Source organism: Lepidochelys olivacea (genome assembly GCF_965140295.1).
Source record: "Lepidochelys olivacea isolate rLepOli2 genome assembly, chromosome: 28".
Lineage (NCBI taxonomy): Eukaryota > Metazoa > Chordata > Testudines > Cheloniidae > Lepidochelys > Lepidochelys olivacea.
Window position 1 is genome coordinate 2,359,162 of NC_140438.1, and position 15,579 is coordinate 2,374,740.

The 15,579-nt window shown below is 66.9% G+C and overlaps 2 protein-coding genes across 2 annotated transcripts; both read left to right on the top strand.

Moving 5' to 3' along the window:
• On the top strand, positions 1-3,759 carry TNFSF13 (TNF superfamily member 13; the record flags this gene model as incomplete). Its single annotated transcript, XM_084616178.1, has 6 exons — positions 1-108; positions 1,766-1,883; positions 2,562-2,609; positions 3,000-3,118; positions 3,314-3,455; positions 3,650-3,759. 6 exons carry the CDS (start codon positions 1-3, stop codon positions 3,757-3,759), a joined length of 645 nt encoding a protein of 214 aa, XP_084472304.1.
• Positions 3,760-6,452: 2,693 nt separating this feature from the next.
• On the top strand, positions 6,453-12,485 carry WRAP53 (WD repeat containing antisense to TP53; the record flags this gene model as incomplete). The annotated part of the gene is given in 13 exon segments (XM_084616126.1): positions 6,453-6,509; positions 6,512-6,614; positions 6,953-7,018; positions 7,021-7,315; positions 7,701-7,799; positions 8,284-8,392; positions 8,778-8,866; positions 9,086-9,176; positions 9,554-9,686; positions 10,643-10,851; positions 10,961-11,064; positions 11,505-11,648; positions 12,154-12,485. Coding segments are annotated over 13 exon segments (1,692 nt in total). The 3' UTR covers positions 12,347-12,485.
• Between the last annotated feature and the right edge of the window lie 3,094 nt (positions 12,486-15,579).

The following is a 15,579-nucleotide window of genomic DNA, read 5'->3' on the forward strand; positions in this document are numbered from 1 at the left end:
ATGGCCCAGCAGGCCCAGCTGGGAGCCCTGCGCCGGGAACTGGTCCAGCTCCGGGGGGAGCTGGTGGCCGCCAGGACGGGAGAGACCAGGCCCCCTGGAGAGACACAGGTGAGACCCCTCAACACTGATCCAAATGAGAGGGCAGTGAGGGTTAGTGGTTAGAGCAGGGGGGGGCTGGGAGCCAGGACTCCTGGGTTCTCTCCCCGGCTCTGGGAGGGCAGTGGGGGCTGCGGGAGGGGGGGCTGGGAGCCAGGACTCCTGGGTTCTCTCGGCGGCCCTGGGAGTGGAGTGGGGGCTGCGAGAGGGGGGCTGGGAGCCAGGACTCCTGGGTTCTCTCCCCGGCTCTGGGAGGGGAGGTGGGGGGTGAAACTTACCCGGGCTCTGCTCTGCTCTCCCTTCCCCCTTCTCCTCCATGGGGCAGCAGCCGGGGAAGACCCCCTGAAGGGTTAAAGATTAAGCGGCCCCCCCCCCATCGGCGCGGCGGGGGGTAGGAGCGGGGCTGGGGGGAGCCGCAAACACAAACCCGGCACCGACCTTTAGCGCTCGGCGGGGAGGCGGAAACAACCCGCCTCCCTGGGAAAGCCCCGCAAGGCGGAAAGGAATGTAGAGAATCCCCCCCCCCCAGCCCCCACTCCCCTCCCAGAGCCGCCGAGAGAACCCAGGAGTCCTGGCTCCCAGCCCCCCCTGCTCTAACCCACCAGCCCCCGCTCCCCTCCCAGGGCCGCCGAGAGAACCCAGGAGTCCTGGCTCCCAGCCCCCCTGCTCTAACCCACCAGCCCCCACTCCCCTCCCAGTGCCGGGAGAGAACCCAGGCGTCCTGGCTCCCAGCCTCCCCTGCTCTAACCACCAGCCCCCACTCCCCTCCCAGAGCCGGGAGAGAACCCAGGCGTCCTGGCTCCCAGCCTCCCCTGCTCTAACCCACCAGCCCCCACTCCCCTCCCAGAGCAGGGGAGAGAACCCAGGAGTCCTGGCTCCCAGCCCCCCCTGCTCTAACCACCAGCCCCCACTCCCCTCCCAGAGCCGGGAGAGAACCCAGGCGTCCTGGCTCCCAGCCTCCCCTGCTCTAACCCACCAGCCCCCACTCCCCTCCCAGAGCAGGGGAGAGAACCCAGGCGTCCTGGCTCCCAGCCCCCCTGGTTCTAACCCACCAGCCCCCACTCCCCTCCCAGGGCCCCCGAGAGAACCCAGGAGTCCGGGCTCCGGGCCCCACTCCCGGTAGGTTCTGTAACTCCGCAGGCAAGTCTGGATGATCTTTGAATGAACTTCACTTCCTGGGCGCCATGCAGCAACCCAATTAATCCTGCCTCCGGGAGGGGAGTGGGGGCTGGTTGTTAGAGCCGGGGGGGGGGGGGCTGGGAGCCAGGACTCCTGGGTTCTCTCCCCGGCTCCGGGAGGGGAGTGGGGGCTGGTGGGTTAGAGCAGGAGGGGCTGGGAGCCAGGACTCCTGGGTTCTCTCCCTGGCTGTGGGAGGGGAGTGGGGGCTGGTGGGTTAGAGCAGGAGGGGCTGGGAGCCAGGACTCCTGGGTTCTCTCCCTGGCTCTGGGAGGGGAGTGGGGTCTAGTGGTTAGAGCAGGAGGGGCTGGGAGCCAGGACTCCTGGGTTCTCTCCCGGCTGTGGGAGGGGAGTGGGGTCTAGTGGTTAGAGCGGGGGGGGGGTGCTGTGAGTCCGGACGCCTGGGTTCTCTCCCGGCTCTGGGAGGGGAGTGGGGTTTGGTGCCAAGGGATTTTTTGCAGGGTTAACCCTCTCCTGTCTGCTCCCGGTTCAGGCGCCCAGGGAGCTGGAGTCCCCTCAGGCTGCGGGGGTCCAAGCCCCCCCAGTTTGGCGAAGGGGGAAAAGAGGGTCCGAGTGGAGCTCCAGGGAACGGGACCAGCGACAGCAACACAGTGAGTGGCTGGGGATGAAGCGAGAGTGACAAGTGGCTGCAGCTGTTAATGGGTGTCCCCCGGGCGGGGGGGGGGGTGAGGAATGGGGCCTGTCCCCTCTCTGTGTGTGTGCGTGGGATGTGGGGAACGGGACATTGAGAAGTGAAAGTAGAAAGTGACAAACTCAGCAGGGGAAAGGCCAGATGCGAATCTCAGCTCCCTCTGGGTCAATCCAGAGTCACTCCTGCTTACAAGGCAGTCAGGCCTAGATTCTGTTCCCAATTTTTGCCCCCAGGTCAGTTTCTGGTAAAGAGCTGTTGCCCCCGCGCCCCTCCTCCGCAGTGGATCACCAAATTGAGCTGGTGTCAGCGGTGGGATCGATCGCTGATTATCTCGATTAACCCACATGTATTTTGCCATGTGGCGTGAGATGCTCTGGGGTTGGCACCTGGGGTAGAGACTTCAGGCTCTGACCCATGGTGCAGGCAGCAGATCTGGGGCGATCAGACACGCCCTTAGGGTCACACCGCTTGGTGTGAGCAGTGGGATCCCAATGCCACTTGGTAGGGCTGTTTAAGTTCCCAGTGGATCCGGGCTCCAGCAGCCGTGGGGCAAAGGGGCGCAGGGGTGAGAGGAGGGGCAGGTTGTGGGGAGGGGAGCTGGCAAGTCACCCTCTCTGTCTCTCCACCTCACTCCTAGGGAAACGCTCGGTTCTCCACCTGGCCCCAAGCCATCGCTCCACCAACAGTGAGTTGTCCCCCCTACCCCATCCCACCATCCCCCTTCCCTGGGTGACCCATGCTGACCATCAGGACTCCTGGGTTCTCTCCCTGGCTCTGGGAAGCGAGTGGGGGCTGGTGAGTCAGAGCAGGGGGACTGGGAGCCAGGACTTCTGGGTTCTCTCCCCGGCTCTAGGAGGGCAGTGGGGGCTGGTGGGTCAAAGCGGGGGGGGCTGGGAGCCAGGACTCCTGGGTTCTCTCCCCGGCTCTGGGAGGGGAGTGGGGGCTGGTGGGTCAGAGCAGGGGGACTGGGAGCCAGGACTCCTGAGTTCTCTCCCCGGCTCTGGGAGGGCAGTGGGGGCTGGTGGTTAGAGCGGGGGGGGCTGGGAGCGCTAACAGCCCCCCATCTCCCCCACAGACGAGGGGGACATGACTGAGATCTGGTGGCAGCCTTTCCTGCAGCAGGGCCGGGCGCTGGACGTGACTGGCCCAGACGTCACCGTGAAGCAGACGGGACTGTACCTCGTCTACAGCCAGGTAAGGGCCAGTCCCCGCCCTGGGGCGGGGGAGCCGGCACCCCCTAGAGGGGACAGGCCCCTGCCCCATTCCCCACCCCCCCTGAGCCAGGCAGGCCCCTGCCTGGGGCTGGGGGGAGCCGGCGCCCCCTAGGCCTGCCCCATTCCCTGCAACACCCGGCCCAATCCTCACCCCCTCTTCCCTGCTGCCTCCCAGGTGCTGTTCCACGACCCCACGTTCACCATGGGGCAGGTGCTGTGGCGGGCGTCGGCCGGGGGGCCGGGGCAGATCCTCCTGCGGTGTGTTCAGAGCATGCCCCGCGAGCCGGAGCAGGCCTATAACAGCTGCTACAGCGGAGGTGAGGGGGGGGGGATCCAGGAATTGGGGGGGGGGGATGTTGCAGCTAGTGGGGATGCAGGGGGGGAGACCACCCAGGGAGGAGGGATTTGCAGCCCCTGGGGGGGCAGTTAGAGGGAATGGGGGGGCTGTCCGGCAGAAGGAGGGGGATGGGCTCGCCGGGGCTCCCCCCAAGGATGATGCCCCCCCCCCCAGGTGTTTTCCAGCTGCAGCGCGGGGACCAGCTGAGTCTCCGTGTGCCCCGGGCCAACGCGTCCCTCGACCTCAGCCCGCACGGGACCTTCCTGGGCCTGGTCCGCCTCTAGCAGGGCCGGCCACCCCCACTCCCCCAGGCGAGGACGGAACCCAGGCGTCCGGGGAGCTGCAGAGGGACCAGGCCGGAAAGGACCCAGGTGTCCGGCCAGAAGGGACCCAGGCATCCAGGGAGCTGCACAGAGACCAGGCCAGAAGGGGGCATCCGGGGAGCTGCAGAGGGACCAGGCCGGAAGGGACCCAGGCATCCGGGGAGCTGCAGAGGGACCAGGCCGGAAGGGGGCATCTGGGGAGCTGCAGAGGGACCAGGCCGGAAGGGACCCAGGCATCCGGGGAGCTGCAGAGGGACCAGGCCGGAAGGGACCCAGGCATCCGGGGAGCTGCAGAGGGACCAGGCCGGAAGGGACCCAGGCATCCAGGGAGCTGCAGAGGGACCAGGCTGGAAGGGACCCAGGCATCCGGAGAGCTGCAGAGGAGGGACCAGGCCGGAAGGGACCCAGGCATCTGGGGAGCTGCAGAGGAGGGACCAGGCCGGAAGGGACCCAGGAGTCCGGGAAGTCTGGAGTAATCCCAGGGCTGTGATTTTGGGGTACATCCTGGAAGGGTCTCACCACTGGGGAGGGTGCAGGACTCTGCCCCAGCCACAAGGGGGCACCCCCTGAGGACAGCCTGAAACAAACCAACCCCCCCCCCGAAAAAACCGAAGGAAATTCCAGCCAAAAAACTTTGTGAAGGTCGTGAATGGGGCCCTCTGAACAAACATGCCCAGGAGCACAGTGGCTGGGAGCCCGGACGCCTGGGTTCTCTCTTCAGCTCTGAGTGGGATCTAGTGGCTTGGAGCAGGGGCGGGGGAGGAGTGGGGCTCAGAGCCAGGACTCCTGGGTTCTTGTTTGGCTTTGTAAGAAGTCCGAGGCTAGGCAGATGCCACACGGACACAGAGCAAATGGCCCCAGCCCAAACGACTCTGCCGGTCTGGAAGGAAGGGACCCAGGCGTCCAGGGAGTTGCTGAGGAACTCAGCTGGCCTGGGAGAAAGGGACCCAGGAGTCCAGGGAGCTCAGAGGGCCTCAGCCAGCATGGAAGGAAGGGACCCAAGCATCCGAGGAGCCGCAGAGGGCCTCGGCCGGGCTGGGAGAAAGGGACCCTGGCATCCGGGGAGCCGCAGTGGGGCGTTAGAGGACACCCCCTGTTTGTTACAGTCCCGGGTCGAAGCAGGGGGGTAGCGGGGCGCTGGGTTCTCCCGGGTGCTCTGCTGTGGGTTTCTTACCTGCTAATAAAGTATTCCACGCGCCAAAGTATTCCCAGACCCCCCTCTTTTCGGGAGCCCAGTGACGTGTGTGGGGGGGGTGAGCCATGCAGGGAACCCCCTGGGTGCACAGGGCTCCCCCCACACCAGCAGGTCCCTCATAGATACCGTCTGGCTTTGTCCTGCCGTAGACCGGGCTGGGCCCCCCCTGGCCCCTGTGTCCCAGTCCTGCCCCCCCCCCGGCCAGGATCCCCGCCCGCCGGGCCTCCTCACCCCCCAGCTCCCCCCTCCAGCCTCCACTCCCCACTGGGCCCCTTCCCCCCCCAGCTCCCCCCTCATCCCCCCACCAGCCTCCCCTCCAACCCCCAGAACCCACCTCACAAGACACCCCCGGCCCCGCCCCACCCCCCCGACTCCTGCCAGGCCCCCCGGACAGGTCCCCATCATCCCTGGGGGGGGGGGGGTTGATGCACCCAGAGGTTCCAACCCCCCCCCCCCATGGCCTCCCTGGGGGGGGCACCTGGGTGCTGTCATGGGGGGGGAGGCCCGGGGCCGCGGGGGGCGAGCAGGTCACAGAATCCTAGAGGATCAGGGTTGGAAGGGCCCTCAGGAGGTGTCTAGTCCAACCCCCTGCTCAAAGCAGGACCGATCCCCAATTTTTGCCCCAGATCCCTAAATGGCCCCCTCCGGGATTGAACTCGCAACCCTGGGTTTAGCAGGCCAAAGCTCAAACCACTGAGCTATCCCTCCCGCTCAACATCTCGCGAGATGTGCGGAGGAGAGCGGCCAGGGGCTGAGATCTCGCGAGACGTGCGGAGGAGAGCGGCCAGGGGCTGAGATCTCGCGGGACGTGCGGAGGAGAGCGGCCGGGGGCTGAGATCTCGCGAGATGTGCGGAGGAGAGCGGCCGGGGGCTGAGATCTCGCGAGATGTGGGGGAAGCTGGGTTGGGCGGGGGCGAAGTGAGAGCGAGAGTTTCTGATCTCGCGGAGTTTCCAGCCACGTCTCGCGAGATCTCACCGAGTGGGTGGAGCCCGGTGCTGTCATGGCCGCCTCCAGCCCTTGAGCGGCTTGTGCTGTCGGAGCGATAACCCGGGAGGTAACGGCGCCCGTCCATATAACACCCCCCCCGGCAGAGAGTGGGCCCGTCCATCTATTCCCCCCCGGCAGAGAGTGGGCCCGTCCATCTGTTCCCCCCCGGGAGAGAATGGGCTCGTCCATCTCCCTTCTCCAGGGGAGAGAGTGGACCCGTCCATATAACACCCCCCCCCGGCAGAGAGTGGGTCCGTCCATATAACACACCCCCCCCCGGCAGAGAGTGGGCCCGTCCATATAACACCCCCCCCGGGAGAGAATGGGCTCGTCCATCCCCCTTCTCCAGGGGAGAGAGTGGGCCCGTCCATATAACACCACCCCCCCCCGGGAGAGAATGGGCTCGTCCATCCCCCTTCTCCAGGGGAGAGAGTGGGCCCGTCCATATAACACCACCCCCCCCGGGAGAGAATGGGCTCGTCCATCCCCCTTCTCCAGGGGAGAGAGTGGGCCCGTCCATATAACACCACCCCCCCCCGGGAGAGAATGGGCTCGTCCATCCCCCTTCTCCAGGGGAGAGAGTGGGCCCGTCCATCCACACCCCAGCACCCTTCTCCTCTCCACCTACCCTGGGTAAGAGCCCGGATTGCAGCTGGGAAGAGAGGACACGTGGTCTGGGGGGGGGGTCTTGGAGCCAGGACTCCTGGGTTCTCTCCCTGGCTCTGGGAGGGGAGTGGGGGCTGGTGGTGAGAGCAGGGGGCTGGGAGCCGGGACTCCTGGGTTCTCTCCCTGATTCTGGGAGGGGAGCAGGGGCTGGTGGGTTAGAGCAGGGGGCTGGGAGCCAGGACTCCTGGGTTCTCTCCCTGACTCTGGGAGGGGAGCAGGGGCTGGTGGGTTAGAGCAGGGGGGGCTGGGAGGCAGGACTCCTGGGTTCTCTCTTGCCATTAACCCTTTGTCTCCTGCCTTGGCAGGCGCCCGCGCTCTGGGGATGCCCGACTCACCGGGGCTCGTCGGCCGCTGCAGCACCCGCAGGAGCAGAGACGGCCCCCCCCGCGCTCCCCGCCGCCCGCCCAGCTGAGCCCCCGGGCGATGGAGCCAGGGACGCTGGCTGACAGTACCTGGGCGGACGATCCAGCTGGGGGAGACCCCGGCTCCGGGGAGCCCCCCGCCAAGCTGGCCCGGCAGAACGGCTCCCCCAGGGGCCAGGCGCCGGGGGCGGGATCCAGGCCGGAGGACCCCGGCGGGGAGCCGGCTGGGGGACAGGGGCTGGCGGAAGCGGGGAGCGAAGTGGCGGAGGACGGAGGACAGGAACCGGAGTGGGAAGAGGAGTACTAGTAAGGGACGGGTTGACGAGCTCGGGTCCCCCCTTGTGCCGGGCGTTGGCTCGGGCCCCACACACGGAGCCTCTGATCTCCGGGGCGCGGGGAGCACCCGGTTCTGATCGCTGGCGCCAAGCAGGGGCTGGGTCGGGGTGTCTCGATCCACCGGGGTGGTTAGAGGCTGGGGCCTAATGGTTAGAATGGCCGGCAGGGGCGGGGAGCAGGACTCCTGGGTTCCGGGAGGGAAGTGGGGGCTGATGGATCAGAGTTGGGGGGCTGGGAGCCAGGACTCCTGGGTTCTTTCCCCAGCTCTGGGAGGGGAGTGGGGTCCAGTGGTTAGAGCCAGGGGGGCTGGGTGACCTCTGTACCAATGTCTCCCCCTCCTCTCTCTCTCCCCCAGCCTGCCGGGCTACGAGTTCCTGGGGCCCCCCAAATTGCTGACGGGGGCCTGGGGCGAATACAGCAGCATGCTGGAGAACTTCCTCAAGGGCTGCAAGTGGTAGGATGCTGGGCCGGGCCCTGGTGTCAGGGGCGGGGGGGGTGGATATTTGGGGTCACATCTCGGGGCTCTGACCAGGGATCCGCTGCCCCCGCCCCCCCCGGGGAGCTGAGTGTCGCACACAGCCCCCTTGAGGAGATCGGGGACCCCCTGGTGGTGCACAGAGCCCCAGGAGCAGGTCCCAGACACACCAGACCTGGGGTCTCCTTGAGAGTGGGGGCTGCTGGGATTGAGGGGACCCCGAATTGGGATCGGGGGGGGGTCCCTGTAATGGGCTGGGTGCTCAGGGTAGTTGTTTCCTCACAGGGCCTTTAGCCTAAATACACATGGTTGGGAGGGGAAACTGAGACTCTGGGAGGGCAGTGGAGTCTAGTGGTTAAAGGGAGGGTGGGGTGGGCTGGGAGCAGGACACCTGGGTTCTCTCCGCCGTTCTGGGCAGGGATGGGGGCGCCCTGATGGCCTGGCTGTGCCCCCCTCTCCGCAGGGCCCCTGACGGATCCTGTCTCCTGACCAACAGCGCCGACAACACCTTGCGCATTTACAACCTGCCCCCCGAGCTCTACGGCCAGGAGTGGGGGGCCGTGGCCGAGATGGTAGGGGGGAGGGGTGGCGGGGAGGGGGAGGGGCTCTTAAAGGGACAGTCTCACACACACACACCCCCCGTGTGGTGTGGAACTGTGCTCGTGCAAATGGGTGGGGGGGGGCTGGTTTTCCCCAATAGCCCCCACTTGCCTCCCAGAGCCAGGGAGAGAACCCAGGAGTTCTGGCTCCCAGCCTGCCCTGCTCTAACCACCAGCCCCCACTCCCCTTCCGGAGCTGGGGAGAGAACCCAGGAGTCCTGGCTCCCATCCCCCCCCTGCTCTAACCACTAGGCCCCACTCCCCTCCCGGAGCCGGGGAGAGAACCCAGGAGTCCTGCCCCCGCCCTGTGGCTCCGGGGGGCGGCGGCCTGACTGTCCGTGGGTCTGTCTCCCCACAGAGCCCCGTGCTGCGAATGGCCGAGGGAGACACCGTCTACGACTACTGCTGGTTCCCGCTGATGAGCTCCACGGACCCGCCCACCTGCTTGTAAATGCTGCGGCCACGAGGGCGCCCCCTGCTGCCCCACGGGGAAGGGGGTGGAGCCCTTTCCCATCCGGCCCAGGGACTGGCTGGCTCAGGGGGGCGGGGAATGGGGCAGGGCCCTGTCCCCTCTAGGGGTGCTTGTTCCCCCCCCCATCATACACTCCCCAGTTGTTCTCCTCTGACCCCCCCACTCACGTTTCTGCCTCTCTTGTGTTCCCGCAGCTTTGCCAGCAGCAGCCGTGACAACCCCGTCCACGTGTGGGACGCTTTTCACGGGGACCTGCGGGCCACGTTCCGCAGCTACAACCACCTGGTGGGTACAGAGCCTGGCGCCCAGCCCCCCTGCGCCCACCCCTGGGGAGAGACCTCCCTGCTCTAACCCCACCGGCCCCCACTTCCCTCCCAGAGCTGGGCAGAGAACCCAGGAGTCCGGGATCCCAGACCCCCCTGCTTTAACCCCAGCAGACCCCACTCCCCTCCCAGAGCCAGCAAGAGAACCCAGGAGTCCTGGTTCCCAGCCCCACCCTGCTCTAACCCACCAGGCCCCATTCCCCTCCCAGAGCTGGGAGAGAACCCAGGCGTCCTGGCTCCCAGCCCCCACTGCTCTAACCCACCAGATCCCACTCCCCACCCAGAGTCGGGAAGAGAACCCAGGAGTCCTGACGCTCCTCTCTGTGTGTCTGTCCCCAGGATGAGCTGACGGCCGCTCACTCCCTTTGCTTCACCCCCGACGGCTCCCAGCTGTTCTGCGGGTTCGATAAGACCGTGCGGGTGTTCGACACGGAGCGCCCGGGCCGGGTGTGCGAGAGCCGTCCCACGTTTGGTGAGAGCGCCCCCTGGCACCACCGTGGCGGATGGCACCATGATGCTGGTTTTGTAAAATGCCATTAGGTTTCAGAGTTAACACTTCCACAGCAGGGAAAGGAGGGGCCCGTGGGGATCAGGGAAGGCAGATTCGGGGTGACGCTTGGGTTTCTGGAGAAAAATAGGGAATTGTTCTTTGTCACCATTGTTCTTTGTTGCCGCAACAATCTGGATGTGTATGGGGGGGGTGTGCGGATGGTGGATCTAATTGAGCTGTCCGCTGCAGTGAATGAAATCAGGTTGTTTGCCGTCATTAGGTTCCAGAGTTAACGACCCACTCGGGTTTGTGTGGGGGGTGAAATGTGTGTGTCAGCCCCAGCTGCTCCCCTTCTGCCAGTGAAATAGGCATTAGGCATCTCACTGCCATCATTAGGCTCCACAGTTAATATGCCCCCTAGGTTTGAAGTTGCCGTTTGTGATGCAGTGGGGGTCCAGAGCAAGTGGACTCCCTGGGGGGGGCCCATGGCGAGAGATTCAGAGAGGTGCGGTTCCAGGTGACACTCCCCCCCCCCCCCCGGAAGAGAGTGGACCCCCTGTCACTGAAGGGGGTTGCCCCCCAGGGACCGTATGGGGCCAAGAGTGGGGATGACCTGTGAGCCCGTGACAACGTTCAGCTCGGGGGAGGCTGTGGGGGGTGGAGGAACGACCCCTCCTCCTCTTTGCGGTGAAATGGAGCCGGCAGTTTACTGCCATCATTAAAGTCCAGAGTTAATACCCCGCCCAGGTTTGGAGGGGTGGGGGGGCAGGCAGGGTCAAACCTAAACCCGGTATTAGGTCTCGGTGGTGTCACTTTTTCCCACCCTGCCACCATTAGGTTCCAGAGTTAACGGAACGGCGCTGAGTAGAGTGGGTGGGAGGGCTGTTCCGGGGGGATTGGTTGGGGGTTTTTTAACCTGTCCCCCTGTTCCGACGCAGTGAAGAAACAGGGGCAGAGCGGCATCATCTCCTGCATCGCCTTCAGCCCGCTCCAGCCCCTCTATGCCTGCACCTCCTACTCCCGGACGGTGGGGCTGTACTCGCGGGCCGAGGGGGCGCCCCTGGCCATGCTGCAGGGCCACCAGGGTGGCGTCACCCACGCCCTCTTCGCCCCCGACGGCACCCGGCTCTACACCGGCGGGCGCAAGGTAGGCGGAGCTTACAGAGGGGCAGGGCCTGAGACACGGCTGTGGTCGGGGGTGGAGTCCGGGGGGGGTTGTCTTCTGCTGGGCTCACTCCCTCCCCCCCCCCCCCCAGGACCCCGAGATCCTGTGCTGGGACCTGCGGCACCCGGGCCGGGTTCTGTTCTCCATGCACCGCACCGTGGCCACCAACCAGCGCCTTTACTTCGACCTCGAGCCGTGAGTGACCTTTCCCTCCTTCCTCAACATCCCCGGGGGCCAGGACTCCTGGGTTCTCTTCCCCAGCTCCGGCACCCGCTCTCGGTACGAGCCAAGGCACGTGGCTTTGTGGCTGCGTGCCTCAGTTTCCCTACCTGCCTCAGTTTCCCCACCTGTAGAAGAGGAGTAAGGCGCCTTCCTTTGTCTGGGGGGGCGGGAAGGGGTGCTCGCGGTGGGGCTGAGCGGGGCAACGCTGCTACCGTAATGCCCCTAATAATGCCCCTTCAGATAATTATCGGGGTCTGGGGATGGAACCCAGGCGTCCTGACACCCAGCCGCTGTCGGTGTGGAGCCCAAGGAACCCTGGGAGCCATAAACCCCCCCAGCTGCAGCCTCTAAGTGCCGGATTGGGTATGTGTCGCCCCCCCCCCCGTGTCCCGTCCCCCCACCCCACCCCTCAGGAGCGGCCGGTTCCTGCTGAGCGGTACCACGGAGGGGCTGGTCTCGGTGTGGGACACGGATCAGCCCCCGACCGGAGACACGGAGCCGGTGCTTCAACCCGCGCTGCAGTTCCAGGCCCTGCGGGACTGCGTTAACGGGATCAGGTACCGGGGGGCCAGGACGCCTGGGTTCTCTCCCCGGCTCTGGGAGGGGAGTGGGGGCTGGTGGTTAGAGCAGCGTGGGCTGGGAGCCAGGACTCCTGGGTTCGCTCCCCAGATCTGGGAGGGGAGTGGGGTCTGAAGAGTTAGAACAAGGGGGCTTTGAGCCAGGACTCCCCGGGAGAGGACCCAGGTCTGGGAGGGGAGTGGTGGGTGAGTGGGGGGGCTGGGAGCCAGGACTCCTGGGTTCGCTCCCCAGATCTGGGAGGGGAGTGGGGTCTGAAGAGTTAGAACAAGGGGGCTTTGAGCCAGGACTCCCCTCCCAGACCTGGGTCCTCTCCCGGGGAGTGGGGGCTGGTGGGTGAGTGGGGGGGCTGGGAGCCAGGACTCCTGGGTTCTCTCCCTGGCTGTGGGAGGGGAGTGGGGCTTCATGTTAGAGCCGGGGTGCGGGGGCTGTGGGTCGGGGGGAGGAGCCGGTGGCCCCTCTTGACCCTGTCTCCCCTCTGTCCAGCTTGCACCCCAGCCTGCCCTTGCTGGCCAGCGCGTCCGGCCAGCGCGAGTTCCCGGAGCCGTGGGACAGCGGCGAGGAGGACGTGGAAGGGGGGCCCGGGCCCCCCCAGCGCCCGGCCCGTGGCCAGAACTGCCTGCAGCTCTGGTGGTGTGGGGAGAGCCGGGAGCCCGACCCGGCACCTCCTGCCCCGTGATGCGGCCTCCGGATGGGTCGGGGAAAGTGGGGGGCGAGGAGGGGGTGCCACTGTTTGACGGCGGGGATCTGTACATAACGCACTCAGCTTTGTCTCTATTCGCTGGCTCGTTGGGAGCCATAAAACTTTTTTTATCATCCCCCCCTGTACGTTTTTGGGGGGCGGGCGACAGTGGGGAACTGGGGCCGACACCCCGACCTGCTCTAACCACAGGCGCCCCCCCCCCCCATGCCGTGCACACCCGGGCTCCATGGTCCTGGGATTTCATGCCTTTCGCTAGCCGCCAGCCAGCTGGGAGACCCTACAATAACAAACCGCCCGAAGGCCCCCCCAGTCCCCGTGGAAAAAGAAAAGAAGGAAGACGGAGGAGGGGGCACGATCTGCCTGCTCTACATCCCTCCCCAGTCGTCCCAGTAGCGGGGGGCAAGCAGGTCCAATCCCCCCCCCCCTTCCCCCGCCCCCAGGCATGTGAATCCCACCCCAGAGACGCTGTCTGGGGCCAGGTGGCCCAGCGCAGGGTTGGTTTGCCTTGGCAGCGGCTGTCCAAACACAGCTGGAGATGGGTAAATAGCTCTGCCCCACGGGAAGGAAGGGTGCCAGCCGGCCGGCAGTTGGCATGAGTGTCCATTGAAAGGTTGCAGGCGGGGGGGGGGGGGGGGGGCGTGAGTCAGGACTCCTGGGTTCGGCTGCTGGGAGGGGAGTGGCAGGGGAGGAGGGATCCTTGTATAGACAGCTGACCCCACCCCAGAGGTGGCCGCATCGCTGGGCCAGGGGTCCCCGGGTCACCAGCTGCCCCGCCCCAGAGGTGGCAGCATCTCGGTGCTGGGCCAGGGGTCCCCGGATAACCAGCCGCTCCGCCCCAGAGCTGGCTGCATCTTGGCACCGGGTGAGGGGTCCCTGTGTCACGCCCCCACCCCCCGCCTGGCCCTTCTGCGGCCCTTTAAGAGCTCACCTTCCAGCCTCCTTCTCTCCCCACCTGAGTCTCCTGTTTCCAGCAGCATCCCGTTGCCACAGCAACCTCCTGTGATGTCACAAAAATGGGATTAGGAGCAACCAAGCAGGACCAGGAGCCCCCCCTTAAAGGGACCCGGACTCCTGGGTTCCCTTCCCAGCCTGGGAGCCAGGACTCCTGGGCTCTGTCCCAGCTCTGGGAGGGGGCCCCTTGGTCTAACCACCAGCCTCCACTCGCCTCCCAGAGCCGGGGAGAGAACCCAGGAGTCCTGGCTCCCAGCCCCCCCTGCTCTAACCCACCAGCCCCCACTCCCTTCCCAGAGGCGGGGAGAGAACCCAGGAGTCCTGGCTCCCAGCCCCCCTCCCCTGCTCTAACCCACCAGCCCCCACTCCCCTCCCAGAGGCATCGAGGGTGAGGGCGAGAGACCTGGCCAGCGGGGCCCCTCAGCCTGATCCGGGCCAGCGGGGAGGGGGCGGGTGCTGGCCTAGATCGGCTGCTGGGTCTGATCCTGGCAGGGGGCGAGATGCCGCAGTAGATGGGCCCGTGAGGCTGCTGCTATGGGGGGACGGGGGTGGCCCCCTGTGCTCCCGGGAGACCCTACAATAACAAAGTGACATTTGGGCCCAGTGTTCCCAGAAGACCCAACAATAACCAAGTGATCGCTGCCACCCATGCTCCAAAGACCGGACAATAACAAAGAGAGGCAAGTATGCAGGGTGCTCAAAACATCTTAATGATTTATTATTGTAGGGTCTTCCTCAGCCAACAGGTTCTGGTTTTTGTGCTAAACTAATTACCCTTGTGGACTTGAGGAATCTCCCGGGTCTCTTAGCAGTATAGGGGCTATGACACGCACTAGTCTGGGCTCTTCCCATCCATAATGGGATTTAATTCCCCCTTTTTCTCCGGCGCTCGGCATCTCTGTCACGTTCGCTCCCGGCGCCTGTCCCTGCTTGTCTCAATATCCCACCTTCCCCTGCCGGATCCATACGGCACCGGACCTGCCCGGCTCCCCTGGCGGGGGGGGTGTGGATGTGGGGTTCGGGGGCGAAGCAGCCTCTTCCCCGGCTAGCAGGCAATGAGATCGGGGTGGGAGCCATGTCCCCAGTTGGTGTGGGGCGCAGGTGGGGAGGGGGAGCTCCTGGCTACTCCTGCCCTGGGCCCTGCCAGCAGGGGGTGCTGTGGGGGGATGGGGTGGGGGCAGCTCCTGGCTACCCCGGTCCCTGCTGCTGGGTGCAGACTCGTTGCAGTAACACATTGAGCCACCAGATGGCGCCAGCAGCCTCTGTTTGCATTGGGCAAATATTTCCCTCCAGCCCCCCCCCCCCCCCGCCAGGGGAGAGCGCCCCCTACTGAGCCCCCCGCTCGCTGCCCCACAGCGCCCCCTGGGGCCAGCCCTGCCTGCCAGGGGAGAGCGCCCCCGCTGAGCCCCCCGCCAGGGGAGAGCGCCCACTACTGAGCCCCCCGCTCGCTGCCCCACAGCGCCCCCTGGGGCCAGCCCTGCCTGCCGGGGGAGAGCTCCCCCTGCCGAGCCCCCTGCCCCTCTCGCTGCCCCACAGCGCCCCCTGGGGCCAGCCCTGCCTGCCGGGGGAGAGCTCCCCCTGCCGAGCCCCCTGCCCCTCTCGCTGCCCCACAGCGCCCCCTGGGGCCAGCCCTGCCTGCCGGGGGAGAGCGCCCCTGCTGAGCCCCCCGCCAGGGGAGAGCGCCCACTACTGAGCCCCCCGCTTGCTGCCCCACAGCGCCCCCTGGGGCCAGCCCTGCCTGCCGGGGGAGAGCTCCCCCTGCCGAGCCCCCTGCCCCTCTCGCTGCCCCACAGCGCCCCCAGGGACCAGCCCCGCCTACCGGGGGAGAGCCCCCCCTGCCGAGCCCCCCGCCCCGTTCCCTGCCCCACAGCGCCCCCTGGGGCCAGCCCCGCCTGCTGGAGGAGAGCACTCCCTGCCCCACAGCGCTCCCTGGGGCCAGCCCCACCTACCGGGGGAGAGCCCCCCGCCCCGTTCCCTGCCCCACAGCGCTCCCTGGGGCCAGCCCCGCCTGCCGGGGGAGAGCCCCCCCGCCGAGCCCCCCGCCCCTCTCGCTGCCCCACAGCGCCCCCTGGGGCCAGCCCCGCCTGCCGGGGGAGAGCGCCCCCGCTGAGCCCCCTGATCGCTGCCCCACAGCATGCCCTGGGGCCAGCCCCGCCTGCCGGAGGAGAGCGCCCCCTGCTGAGCCCCCCGCCCCGCTCCCCTATCTCCCCTCCAAATCCTGTACTGGCCCTGCCCTGCTTATCAAGACATCCGTGGGG